Raw genomic sequence first — 12,618 nt, forward strand, 5'->3', positions numbered from 1 at the left:
AATGAGGTAATGGTTATTCTCTTTGCAGGACCTGATTTTAGACCAGACAATAGAGAAGGTGTCGTTCTGCGCTCCGGACCGGAACTTCGAGAGGGCGTTTTCTTACATCTGCAGGGACGGCACCACGCGGCGCTGGATCTGCCATTGTTTCATGGCCATCAAAGACTCGGTGAGAAATCATTGTGAAGCTTGAATACAAACAGATGGCTCACACACAGTACATAATAAAATACATTTACATATATTCTTTTAACCACCCTATTATATTTTTGTACAACAGCATTTTGATTGATATTTTTTTATAATCAAGCAATTTATCAAGGTTTATTAAATCAAATATTCTCTGTTTTCATCTCTTCAAGTACGTTGTTCTTTCAGTATCAAAATAAATAGAATATTTCGGGGTTTGAACTGTTGGTCACCATTTCTGTTAAATTGAAAACGATTGATTTGAAACATGATTAAAATAATTTAGTTGTTGCTCTAAAGTAAACTACGATTTATATCATGTTATAATAGAATAATTAATTGTTAGTGAGCTCGGGTGAAGGAGAGACCATTATATTACTGTCATACTGTGATGGTTGTGGTCTGTAGTGGTTCCTCCAGTAACTTACGATTTGTTTTCCATCGTCTCTTTTCAGGGAGAGCGCCTCAGTCACGCTGTGGGTTGTGCGTTCGCCGCCTGTCTGGAGCGGAAACAGAAACGGGAGAAGGAGTGTGGGGTCACGGCAACCTTTGACGCCAACAGAACCACCTTCACCCGCGAGGGCTCGTTTCGTGTTACCACAGCAACAGAGGCGGCAGAGCGGGAGGAAGTCATGCGGCAGCTACAGGATGCTAAAAAAGGTCTGTACTTATTGTGTTGTTATTCCCTGATCTGGGAAAATGGTTGTCCAGTTTAACCGAGGTGTTTTTGTGAATACAAAGACAATAGCATGTAAAACTTATATTCATTGTATTGCTGCTCGGTTTCACATCTGTAAAAATGTTGGTAATTTTAAGAGTTTTGTTGCACTGCTCTTTTCCAACAGCAGAGACGGACTTGAATGTTTCTGGGAACTCGGTGACAAACTCCTCCGCACACCAGGGAGGAGGTTCACCCTCTCCCTCGTCCTCCCCGCCTCTCTCTTTGCCCGCGCTGGGAGCTCAGGCGATACCCCGCAGACATGCACCAGCTGAGGCTCTCGCCAGGCAGGGCTCCTTCAGAGGCTTCCCAGTCCTCAGTCAGAAGACGTCTCCCTTCAAAAGACAGATGTCGCTGCGTATGAACGAGCTGCCCTCCACCATGCAACGGAAGTCCGACTTCCCCATGACAAATACAGGTTAGTCTGGGACCCACGATCTGTGTCTCCAGCTCTTTTATCACTTTACGCATCAGAATAAACTATCTTTTCAGTCTGGTTTTAGAAATATATTGTGCATTACTGACTAATCAAACATGAACACATTCGCAGAACACAACCATTTTCTATCTTCTAATGAGTCGTGTCCTTTCTTTTACGTATGTTAGTGATATTTTCTCCTCTATTAACTCCGGTTATCCATTCCCTGGTGTCCTCCTGTAGTTGCTGAGGTTGAAGGTGAAAGCGACAGCATCAGTTCGCTGTGTACTCAGATCACATCAGCATTCAGCGGGCCCCCAGAGGACCCCTTCTCCTCAGCACCAATGCCCAAGCCAGCCTCATCCCCACAGTCTCCTGTAGCACCAGGTAAAACCTCCTCTTTTAGCCTTCGACATCTAACGTGTGTAACTGGGCATCTGCGCAGCTGTGTGGTGTGAGAGGCGTCTGTGTGTGTTTCTGTGTGGTCTAAATAACTCAACAACATAGGCAATCAATCAAGTTGTATTTGTTTTGCCCATATTCACAAATTACAGTTTGCCTCGTGCTCAGAGTCTGCATCGGTCCTCTGATGCTTTTCATTGCTGCTCTGTTTTTTACTGTCTTATAGCTGCTTTGAATTATTTCACTGTACGAGCTCAGAAGTGCTTATAAAACATTTTAGTGTCCTGCAGCTATTAGTTTAAAAGTCTAGAGACCTGAGAAGCTGGAATAAGAGTAATCAACTTCTCAGCCATTTTGCATTTGCCAAACAGAACCGCTCCGTTTAGTAGAGAAACGATGAAGCTTAGATTAGTCGCTCACTTCAGATGACGGCCAAAAGTTATTTGTTGCCAAATTTTCTGGGCAACAGTCCCATTCATCAGTTTCCCACATTTCTGCTGAGTTTGTGATTAATTTGTCTCCATAGGAAATGAATAAACTTAAATTATACTGAGTGCAATTGAATTTGCAGTGAGAGAGAGAGTGAGTGCCGTGTAATTTACATGTGTGATTAACAATCGTTAAGACTGCAAATTAACGACACAGTAGCATTGTGCATGTCTAACAAGAGTCGTGTCCACGACGCCCGTCACACACGCTTGCTTCGTACTAGCATCTGTCTTTTATCTGCTGTAGTGAACTGCACAGCTCCTGCCTTCTCTGTTGCTGCTGCTACTGCTAACCCCCCAGTTCTGCCCCCTGCCCTGCCTGCCCGAGAAACTAACCCCTGGGCCAAGACCCCAGCAGGGGCCCCGGCCTCAGCACAGCCAGGTAAGCAGCTCCACGGGGAGATTAAACTGTTATGTTTGCACGTCACAGGATGCATGAGAGTCTGATACTGACAGGACAAATGTGGGATTTTGACCTTTTGGATGAATCATAACGGACTTTGAGATACAGCAACTGAATGTCACCAAGTTAGACAGGTTAAGTCTGATTGTACATTGAAAAGAGGTCAAAGTTGATCTTCATAACACAAAGGCTGCAGGTTCATGCTGCTGTTCTGAACAACCGGTGGTTAATCATTGTGGTTTGACCTTCTTATCAGCGAGGTCGGCAGCTGCAGCAGCGACTTTAAAATCACTGAGGTGTTTTAAGCACTTTCCAACTCTTCACACCTGGTTGATGCAATTTGTGAGAAACATACTCACCTTAGATTCATAACTGAGCTAAATCTGAACACAATGATATGATACACATAGATTCAGTGTCGCGCACACTTCAGTTCTGGAGTTATGAGGAGCAGAACTTTGTTTTACTTCCTCAGTAATTAAGTAATACAGGTACTTTGGAAGCAGGAACTGATTATACCTACTGTGACTCACTTTGAATGTGTTCAATTCCCCTTTTTTCAACGGTAAACTGTACCAGTAATATTTTGTGTCTGTTGTTTTCTTTTCTGTGTGCTCGCTGACAACAGGAGGTGACTGGTCATCTCCTACTCCGGTGATAGTCGAGCCCCCCCCATCCTCCCCAGTCCTACCGTCTCACAGGCGCACGCCATCAGAAGCGGACCGGTGGTTGGACGAAGTAACCAAGTCCATCCGAGTTCCGCTGCCCAATCCGATCATGGCAGCGGCGTCGCCTCCCACCCAGGCGTTCACTGCCCCTGTGCAGATTCCTGTGGCGTCTGTTCCTTCTGTTCCCTTCATGACCTCTCTGCCCCCCGTCGTGCCCATTTTGCCCCCCCGGCAGCTCGCCTTCCATGGTCAGGCTCCAGCCTCCTACCCCATGTCCAACGGGCTGCCATTCCCTCAGCCCGGCGCGCCCGTGGTCGGCATCACTCCTTCGCAGATGGTGGCTAATGTGTTCGGCTCAGCCACGCAACCCCAGCCGTTCCCCGTCGCTGCCTCTACGACACCCCAGCATGACACCCAGCATGTGGGCAACATCAGCCCCTTCATCAAACCCCCACACCCCCACACCATGAACCCTATACACCTCCAGTCATCCAATGGTAGTGTGACCTTTAATGGGGCAGACAGCTGGGCCCCTCCTTCCCAACTCGCTCCATCCTCCCTCGCCACCGAGCCGCCCCCCCAGCCGCTGGAAGATGCCTTTGAGGCCCAGTGGGCAGCCTTGGAGGGCCGCTCACGCCAGCGCACCACACCCTCCCCGACAAATCCCTTCTCCACCGAGCTGCACAAGACCTTTGAGATTCAGCTCTGAAGATTGTGCTCGAGATGAGAGTAATGGACAATAAGTGAGCACAGGTGGGTAACTGACAACAGAAGAGAGGGGAAAGTCCCTCTGCCTCTCTTCATCTCTGCTTCAGCGGACAATATCAGCAGGGCTGAAAAGAACTGGCAGATAACGGAGAGCAACGGGTGAATCAACAGGGAGCAGAACTCTGCACAGCAGTGAGGGGAGATTAAAAAAAACAAAACCGTTTGCTGTTAACAAGGGTGCTGCTCCCCAGGCTTTTCATTAGCATCGTCTGTATTGTTTTGTTTGTGCTGTGGAGCTCGAGGTCGTCGTTACCCTGTGGAATCACTGTGCAGAGCCACACCCAGCCCCGTGTCAGCCCCCGACCCCCCCACCCAGGTGTGGCGGCTCCCGTCCCCTGCCTTCCTTTGCTTGGTCGAGCTCCCAGCGCCCCCTGTTGAAAGGACGACACCTCCATCACCTGGCAGAGGAACTGCAGCACTGAGAGAACTCGGCTTCCAGATGAGAAGTTCTCATTAATAACTTTCCAAGCAGAAGAATGGAGTGAGACAATGCCAAAATCTTTATTTTTATGCATTAAGTATATTTTAAATAGCTTTGGAATCTAACAGAAGAGTTGTAAGTAATCTTGCCAAAGGCACAGGCTAGCTACAATGAGACAAGTTTATGTTCGTGTATACAAGAAATGACCCTATATATTATACATAAAATATATATATCTATAAAGAATCTATACTGTACACAGCTCACAGCAGTGCTAATTTTTAATGTGATGTAAAGAGATTTTGTGAAGGGACAGCTGCTTTACTGTTGTGTTTTACTGTTTTATTTTTGAAGAAAAAATCTCTTTATTGCCGTCTACTGCATCCTGTGATTGGATGTGAAGCATCTCACTGTAAATACGGTATCATTGCAGCAACAATCAATGTGGACCTAGCAGTGGTGGTGGTGCCCGACTGGTTGCCTCTCTTACCTGTACTTTTAATAGTTTAGTACACATCAGTACTTAACATTTTACTCCCTCTGTCCTCCCCGTCGTTCATTTTGTGTGATAACAATCTTGCTTGTTTTTCTTTTTTTTTTTATTTAACACACAGTAGGATGTCTTCACTTCTTGTATTATTATTTTTTTTTTTTAGTAGTTGATTTCAAAAATTTTATTTTGCACAAGCACTAAAGTAGATGATTTGACTTCACAGGTGACCTTGATCAACATGGTTTAGTCAGTCGTGGTGCTGCAGTAGCTGAGGCGCTGCACGCTGACCTGCCCTGACCTCCGTTAGCCTGCTGACGGTCAGCAGAAAGCTGCAGTGAGAGAAGATGATTTTATCTCTCACTGTCGGATTTCTCTCTGTCCTGTTATTTTTTTTAATCAAACCTGTGAATACGATCTATTCTCTGATCTATTTTTCCATTTTGTAATTATTTCATTACTTTATTCCACTTCTTTCGAGAAATACTGAAGCTAAAAGATTGAATAAATTGATGGTGGTAGAGGAAAGAGTTGTCTGTGTTCTTGAACAAATAAGGTTTTTTTTACATGTTAAGTAGTAAAACTGTTTCACCTTGATGAGGTAACAGGTTCCATTCTTCAGGGCACAAGCTGGATATGAAAAGAAAATATTTAGAAAATTTTGTAGAATTATAACACTACAAATGACCAATATTCGAATAGAATAGAAAACTTTATTGTCATTGTACAGGATACAATGAGATTAACAGTGCTCCTCAAGATTAGTGCATTAAAAATGTAAACATCAACCACCATACACATTCAGTTCCAGTCTCAATTTACCACTTTTTCTGTTCTATTTAATTGTAGATTGAGTTTTGAGCTAATTATTTAGACAGAATTTGAGGAATTTGTGTTCAGGGATTAAAAATAATGTTTATTGCATTTCATAGACTTATATTTACACATAATACAGTATATTAAATGTAATGAATATCAGGGGAAAGGTAACAGGTGAGAAGATGTCAACTTTATTTATATTGCACATTTAAAACAACTTGATCGCTAAAGTGCTTTACAAAGTAAAAGGTGTAAAAACAAAACATCAATATGCAAAATATCATAATGATAATAAAAGAAAAGGCCAAAGGGAAGAGATATTTCTTTAACAATGATTTGAAGCGTGTAAGAGATAGTGATGCTTTTCTGTTGACACCAAACAATTCACTACTTTGCACAGGATATAACTATGATATCAGATTATATTAAGACTATTCCCAGACTGAATGAGGTTATAAAAATCAAAGCTGTATCTTTCCCAGCAGCTCTAATGACACGTTGTATTTTCAGATTCAACAAAAACTGTTGTTGTGCACGAGTCTGTTGTTGTTGTTAGTCCGCCCCTCCTGCAGGGGGCGCTGACCGACAGAGCCGCGTCCCGGTGGCAGCCCCCGTCGATATAAATGCAGCAGGAAGTCAGGGTCCAGTTGATCACACAGAAACAAACGTGCACGCGCGAGCAGCTGCTGTCGAGTTGCTTTAAACCGTAAAGGTAAGATTTTTAAAAAAAACACGTGGAGCAGCTGAACCGAACCAGCACCGTGTCTGCGTGGGTCCGCGTTTCCGGGTCAGTCCCGTGTTAACCGCCCGGTGCGAGTTAGCAGGTTAGCTCCGGTGTTAGAACCCGGAGCTAACGAGGGTTTAACTTCACTGTAACGAGAAGAAGTCATCAGGAGTAACGACCGCGGACATTCTACCCCCTTAAAGGAAACGTCAGCAACAACGAGGACGCTAACCCGGGTTAGTTTCTGCCTCCTGACCCGGGTAATGCTAGCTGCTAAGTGGTAGCTCAACTTTAACGTTTGACTGACAAACCCACTGGAGTTAGTTGTTGTTGCTCCTCGTGAACTCTGACCCGCACACACACACATACACACACACACACACACACACACACACACGTAGAAGCTCAGGTGTTGTGTTGAGCTGCTGGTTTTTCGTATAAAGGAAATAAACTTCTGGGTTTTTATCTCATTAGCTTGTTTTATTTTAACTTCACCTGCAAAAATCCTGAGAGCTAAGTTCGTAAAAGCTAATGCTAGCCTGCGTTGTTCTGGTTTGTGAATCCCAGTGTCATCTCGCTTTAAACACCTGGTGACATCAAGTTCCTCCTCCTGAGGATCTAATGCATGGTGACAATTAGGAATTGTGTTTTAATGATGCGGTTTCATATTCTGTTTATCTGCAGATTCTTTTTGCATCACACTCAGATTCAGTGTTTGAGTCCACAGAACACACATCTGGAGTTTCAGGGGTCAACAGCTTTGCAGCCAAATCCAAAACAATTGGAAGTAAATAGTGATCGATTCTTCAAACGGAGTAAAACACGACATGTCTCCATCCAAGTGTCCGGAAGCCTCGACATTCAAATTCCACTCAAAGCCGTGTCACCGTGTTTTTAGTGACGTGTTGAGTCTGGATTTAAAAACACTTCCCACTCAAAGACAAACAGTTGGATTGTTTCTACAGTTTCTGACCGGATGATATGTGGTGTGTGTGTTTTTGTTGTTGTTGTTGTTGTGTTCCAGAGATGCAGTGTCCGTCCAGGTCACAGAAACACAACTAGGCTCACATGGGATCTCACTGACACAGGAGAGGTAACACATCTCTTAACTTCCTTTAACAGTTTGTGACCCCGCTCATCATCTGGCCCCTGAAGACTGAGTTTGCTTTCGTGCTTTTTGACCCTTGCTTTGCACTTTTTCAGCCTGTTTTTTAAAAATCACTACAAGTCGACATGTCTCATCGAGGGTCTTTAACTGCCGTCGTAACCACAGTGCTCGGGGCGACCTTGGGAGGGCTGCTCATATGGCGAGTTTACCGAACGAAGAGGAAGAGGCTGCCTTCCGTCCAGAAGGCGGCCGATCCCGTGGAGGCTCCTCCTCCGTTGGAAGCGGAGGTCGCCGCCGCCAAGTGTCGATGCATCCAACCGCAGGCCACCGGGGAGAAGGAGTTCAAGGCTGTGGAGTGTCAGACCACACAACTGCCGCCTCCTGTGCGGATCCCGTCAGAAGACCTGCTGGGGGTGAAACCAGTAATGGTGAGCTCTGAAGAGGAATGGCAGCAGCTGTGGCCGCTGATGCAGAAGGAGCTGTCGGTGTTCCCCGTTCTCGGGCTCGACTGTGAATGGGTAAAGACCAAAGGCGTAAGAAATACCGTTCGCATGTTTTTAAAATGGGAAGAGGACAAATCCACCCTGGGTGACTCAGTACGGTATCGTGTGCTCGGGCTGTTTTTCACTTGTTTGTTGTTCTTTGCATGCGGCCACAGTTACCCACAGGAACAAGTTAACAATACAAAATCATATTAATATTCTCAATTGGAGTTCCTGCAATTATTCGTTCAGTAGATCCTGCACGTTTGGTTTGTCCCGACCTTAGATTGTATTTAAAGATGGACGACACGTCTTCACTTCCTCCCACTATCCACAAATGGAGCAAAACTATCCTGGATACAAACGCTGCCATCTTGACGTCACTTTGAGTCCGTCCTGTGCAGTAGCGATTGGGGAATGCAGCCACGTTAGCCAAGTCCCACAGAAACATGGACCTGACCAATCACGTGTCAGTCTCAGCTGTCAATCATGACCTGTCACCCTGTTGTTATAGCATCAACTGACTAATTACAACCAAACTTATCAGAAATGTGAATACAAACCATCAGCGTGATAAGAACTACCTGAAACGACCGAGAAAAATATATGTGACGTGTTCTTTGACTGTTGAGTTCGGGCCTGTCCCATCAGGGTTTATGACGAAACTGCAGACAGCCACCAGGGGGTGATCTCCACACTTTGGGGGATGCTGTCATGTCGTCCATCTTTACATTCTATGGCCCAGCTGAGCTAAAAAAAAAAATATCTGTAGCATTTGGATTCATTCTTTGATAAAAACATGAAATTTCAAAGATCAGTTTTCCTCAGTCGTCCTTCTCTAACCGGTGAAGCTGCTCGTGTCCCTGTCTGACCCGGCTGCTGTTTTCTGTCGCAGGTCTCTGTGAAGGGCCACACCTCGGCGGTCTCCCTGTTGCAGATGGCCTCGTATTCAGGTCTGTGCGTCCTGGTGAGGCTGCTGCCGTTCCGCAGCAGTCAGCAGAACTTCCCTCTCAGCTTCATGGAAGTCCTCAGAGACCCCCACATATTGAAGGTTGGCGTTGGTTGCTATGAAGATGGCAAACGTCTGACGCGCGACTACGGTCTGTCCGTGACGTGCACGGTCGACCTGCGCTACCTGGCCTTGAGACAGAGGTACAGCTTGGGTTTCTTCTTTGTAGTTCTTCACACTGTGAGAAGTTATTCATGTAAAGTCAAAATGTTCGTTTGCACTTGTTTCAGACAAGCAGTGACTAATGGACTCAGTCTGAAGTCCCTGGCAGCAGATCTGTTGAACGTTTCTCTGGATAAATCTCTGGAGCTGCGCTGCAGTGACTGGGAGGCAGATCAACTGACGCTGGAGCAGGTACTCATCCTTTGTGTGACAGAGTTTTGAAAATTAATTTTTCAGATCTACTTCAGTAAATACATCAATGATCTAGACTGTGGCACCGGCTATATTCTAATATGATTCGCCACAATTTCATAATGAACCAACAAATGGACACGTCTCATGAGAGATCTCTAATTAGTGTTTTGCTGCGTTGAAGAGGTTAAACCATTTCACGTGAGCATCCTGCAATGACAAAACATTTTAAAATCACTGCAGCTCGCACATCTGATTGGTTTCTTCTCTGTAGCAGAAGCAGCTGAGACTCAAATATTTCCTGCAGCTCTTTTTCTTTAGTGTTCTAGTTTTCATCAAAGTCTTTCTCGTCTCTTCGTCCCAGATGACTTATGCTGCCAGAGATGCTCAAGTTTCCATCGCCCTCTTCCTCCATCTCCTCGGCCTCCACTCTGAAGCCAGACCCGACTCTACCAGCGGGAGCTCCTACTCCGAGTTGGCGTCCCGCTGCCAGGGCCTGGTGGACGTGCCCTTCAGGGGCCGAGGAGACGGCGACGACAGGGCGGCAGATAAAGAGAAGAGGCGGCGGACGCGGAAACCTCCCACTTATGAAAGCCCAGAGTCTGGAGATCAGCAAGTCCCAGACCCTCGACGGAACAACAAGAGGAAACCGCTGGGTGTGGGATATTCTGCCAGGTAGGGGGGGTGACAACACACAATGAAAACTAAACAACTGTTCCCAACAGCTAAAAATCAACAGTTTTCATCAACTTCTGATTAAAAGTAAGTTTAATTGAATCCAAATCTCCTCCGTCTGTGTTACAGGAAGTCTCCTCTCTATGATAACTGCTTCCTCTACGCTCCCGACGGTCAGCCTCTGTGTACCTGCGACAAGAAGAAAGCCAAGTGGTACCTGGACAAAGGAATAGGAGGTGCGCCGCAATGTTTACAAATCTAAACAAAATATTTCTCATTCTACTTTGGAAAATCGAAAATGTCTTCTAATGAGATCTGTTTCTGACTCAGTGCTTCAGAGCGAAGATCCTTTTGTGGTGAAGCTGCTGTTTGAGCCGTCGGGACGTCCTGACTCCCAGCAGGACTACTATCTGACCGCCAAGGAGAATCTGTGCGTCGTCTGTGGAAAAGCTGATTCCTACATCAGGTTTGACATGATTCTCTGTTACTGATGATGTTTATCAATGAATCAGTACAAGTCCAGGAACTTGTAAGAATGAGCAGTAAATCCTCACATTGGAAAAGCTTCCACTACTAGTTGCTTGCGGCGTCGTTTAGAAAAACATTCATACACTTGAGTGATTAAAATTTCTAATCTCAGCCGTCTCATGTTGGAGAAAAACTTTATTACTCTGCAGTTCTGATTAAAACGACTTGTTCTGTGGTCACACAGGAAAAACATCGTACCACACGAGTACAGGCGACATTTTCCCACCGAGATGAAGGACCACAACTCCCACGACATCCTGCTGCTCTGCACCAGCTGCCACGCCGCTTCCAACGTGCACGACGGCTTCCTGAAGCAGCAGCTGGCTGAAGAGTTTGCCGCCCCTCAGGGCTGCGAGGAGGGAGTTCGCCTGCTGGAGGATTCAGACCGACGGCGGGTGCGGTCGGCCGCTCGGGCTCTGCTCACCGCCGGAGACGGGCTGCCGGAGCAGCGGCGAGACGAGCTGCAGGTTCTGATCAGGGGCTTCCTCAACATGAACGAGAGGCAGGAGCTGAGCGACGAGGCGCTGCAGCACGCTGCCAGTTTGGAGACGAGGTGAGTTTCCACTCCGGCTGCGTCGTCACAGATTTACACTCTAACAAAACTTTCATTCCAGAGTTTGTTGTCACCTTTAAAGAGAACCTGCACTCGTCCTCTAACTGCCCCTCTCTCCCCTGAAGGATCTTCAACGAGGCGTACGTGCCTCACGGCCTGAAGCTGGTGCAGGCGCACGCGGGGCTGGGCCTGCAGGGCCTGATGGACCTGGAGCGTCGCTGGAGGCAGCACTTCCTCAGCAGCATGCAGCCCCGCCACCTCCCCCCCCTCTGGTCCGTCGACCACAACCACAGCAAGTTCCTCCGCAAATACGGAGAGGACCTGCCCATCAAACTCAACTGACGGTCGGACGCTGCCCAGCGGCCGCGGCACCGGGACGGGGAACTCGTTCTTTTTCTCATCTGCTGGTCAAAGTGGTCGGATGGTTTTGAAGCTTCCGCAGCCACTTTGTGAATCTTACAAGCCAAAGAGCTTCTTGAGTGAGCGGAGGGATGACGTGGTTTTCCAGCCGGGACCGAACCGCTACCAGCACGTGGCGTCTGTCCACCTGTTCCGAGTGTGTGAGTGAATACACCCGACCTGTGGTGGACGCTGGAGGACTTGGAGTTTACCTGAGAACCAGATGTGGAGCCTGAATGAACTCGAGCAGAGAATCCAGCTCCGAACCTGACAAACACTAACTGCACCACGTCGTGTAACTGCATACGGACACTTTTTTTATCATAAAAGATGTATAATGATTATTTATGAACAGATTAAGATATTGAAATTTCTGAAGAGATTTTTAGAAGAAGCTGCTTCCTGCTCTTTACTTTCCCCATGAATGTAACTACTGCCCCCCCCCCCTGCAGGTTAGCAGCTTATAACCTCAATCAGCCTATGATTCTTTGCTTTGTAGAGAGAGGGTCAGTTTAAATACGACCTTACGTGATGTGCTGCACCCTGCTGCTGTTTCAGTCTGTTGTCTGTTTTAAGTCGATGGATGAAGGATGAAGTTTCACGGAGGCAACTTGAAATCACGTGGATCATTTAAACTTGTGATGTTTTGTGCTCCTGCTGCTGATTCTCCTGAAGGTCGGGGGCGACCCCATGGGTCATGTTTTAATGAGCCTCTTAATCCCCGAACCTGAACCCTGAATCTACAGCAGTTTCACCCCCGTCCCCCGACGTCATTTTCCAGAATCCAAAACTTTACCGTGAAGAAAAGGTGAAAGCACTGATGTTATTAAAAATGACCCTAAACCCCAGTTTTTGAGTCTAATACATAAAATTTCCATGTGATTCATGAAAACAGCTGCTTTGTCTTAACCTCGAGCCCCGAGGCCGTTTCTGCTTTGTCTAAATTCTGAATGTGAGCGAATAAATAAAAGTCATGTTTGTATAAATCTTGTGCGACGTGTT

General features: G+C 46.4%; 2 protein-coding genes across 10 annotated transcripts in view; both read left to right on the forward strand.

Moving 5' to 3' along the window:
- numb (NUMB endocytic adaptor protein) overlaps positions 1-5,493 on the forward strand; it is a 38,981-nt gene extending 33,488 nt beyond the window's left edge. For 2 of the 6 annotated variants that reach the window (XM_035167998.2, XM_035168000.1), the window contains 6 exons: positions 29-169; positions 645-849; positions 1,035-1,325; positions 1,569-1,712; positions 2,463-2,597; positions 3,247-5,493. In XM_035167998.2, coding sequence (XP_035023889.1) covers positions 29-169; positions 645-849; positions 1,035-1,325; positions 1,569-1,712; positions 2,463-2,597; positions 3,247-3,995 — 1,665 coding nt within the window. In that variant the 3' untranslated portion in view covers positions 3,996-5,493. The remainder of the gene's footprint in view (positions 1-28; positions 170-644; positions 850-1,034; positions 1,326-1,568; positions 1,713-2,462; positions 2,598-3,246) is intronic. The other 4 variants (XM_035167999.2, XM_035168001.2, XM_035168002.2 and 1 more) reach the window with 2 other exon arrangements.
- An 892-nt stretch (positions 5,494-6,385) lies between these two features.
- Positions 6,386-12,602, forward strand: exd2 (exonuclease 3'-5' domain containing 2). Of its 4 annotated transcripts, none has more exons than XM_035167899.2 (10): positions 6,386-6,496; positions 7,533-7,601; positions 7,712-8,149; positions 8,994-9,250; positions 9,338-9,461; positions 9,826-10,136; positions 10,266-10,372; positions 10,467-10,602; positions 10,849-11,217; positions 11,343-12,602. In XM_035167899.2, the coding sequence occupies exons 3-10, from the start codon at positions 7,742-7,744 to the stop codon at positions 11,557-11,559; spliced, it is 1,929 nt and encodes a 642-aa protein (XP_035023790.2). In that variant the 5' UTR covers positions 6,386-6,496; positions 7,533-7,601; positions 7,712-7,741; the 3' UTR covers positions 11,560-12,602. The 4 variants fall into 4 exon arrangements, with proteins under 4 accessions (XP_035023790.2, XP_035023794.2, XP_035023792.2 ...); XM_035167903.2 differs by having other exon boundaries at positions 7,712-8,134; XM_035167901.2 differs by lacking the exon at positions 6,386-6,496 and adding an exon at positions 6,505-6,768.
- Positions 12,603-12,618: the final 16 nt, after the last annotated feature.

Source organism: Hippoglossus stenolepis, chromosome 10 (genome assembly GCF_022539355.2).
Source record: "Hippoglossus stenolepis isolate QCI-W04-F060 chromosome 10, HSTE1.2, whole genome shotgun sequence".
NCBI classification, from domain to species: Eukaryota; Metazoa; Chordata; class Actinopteri; order Pleuronectiformes; family Pleuronectidae; genus Hippoglossus; species Hippoglossus stenolepis.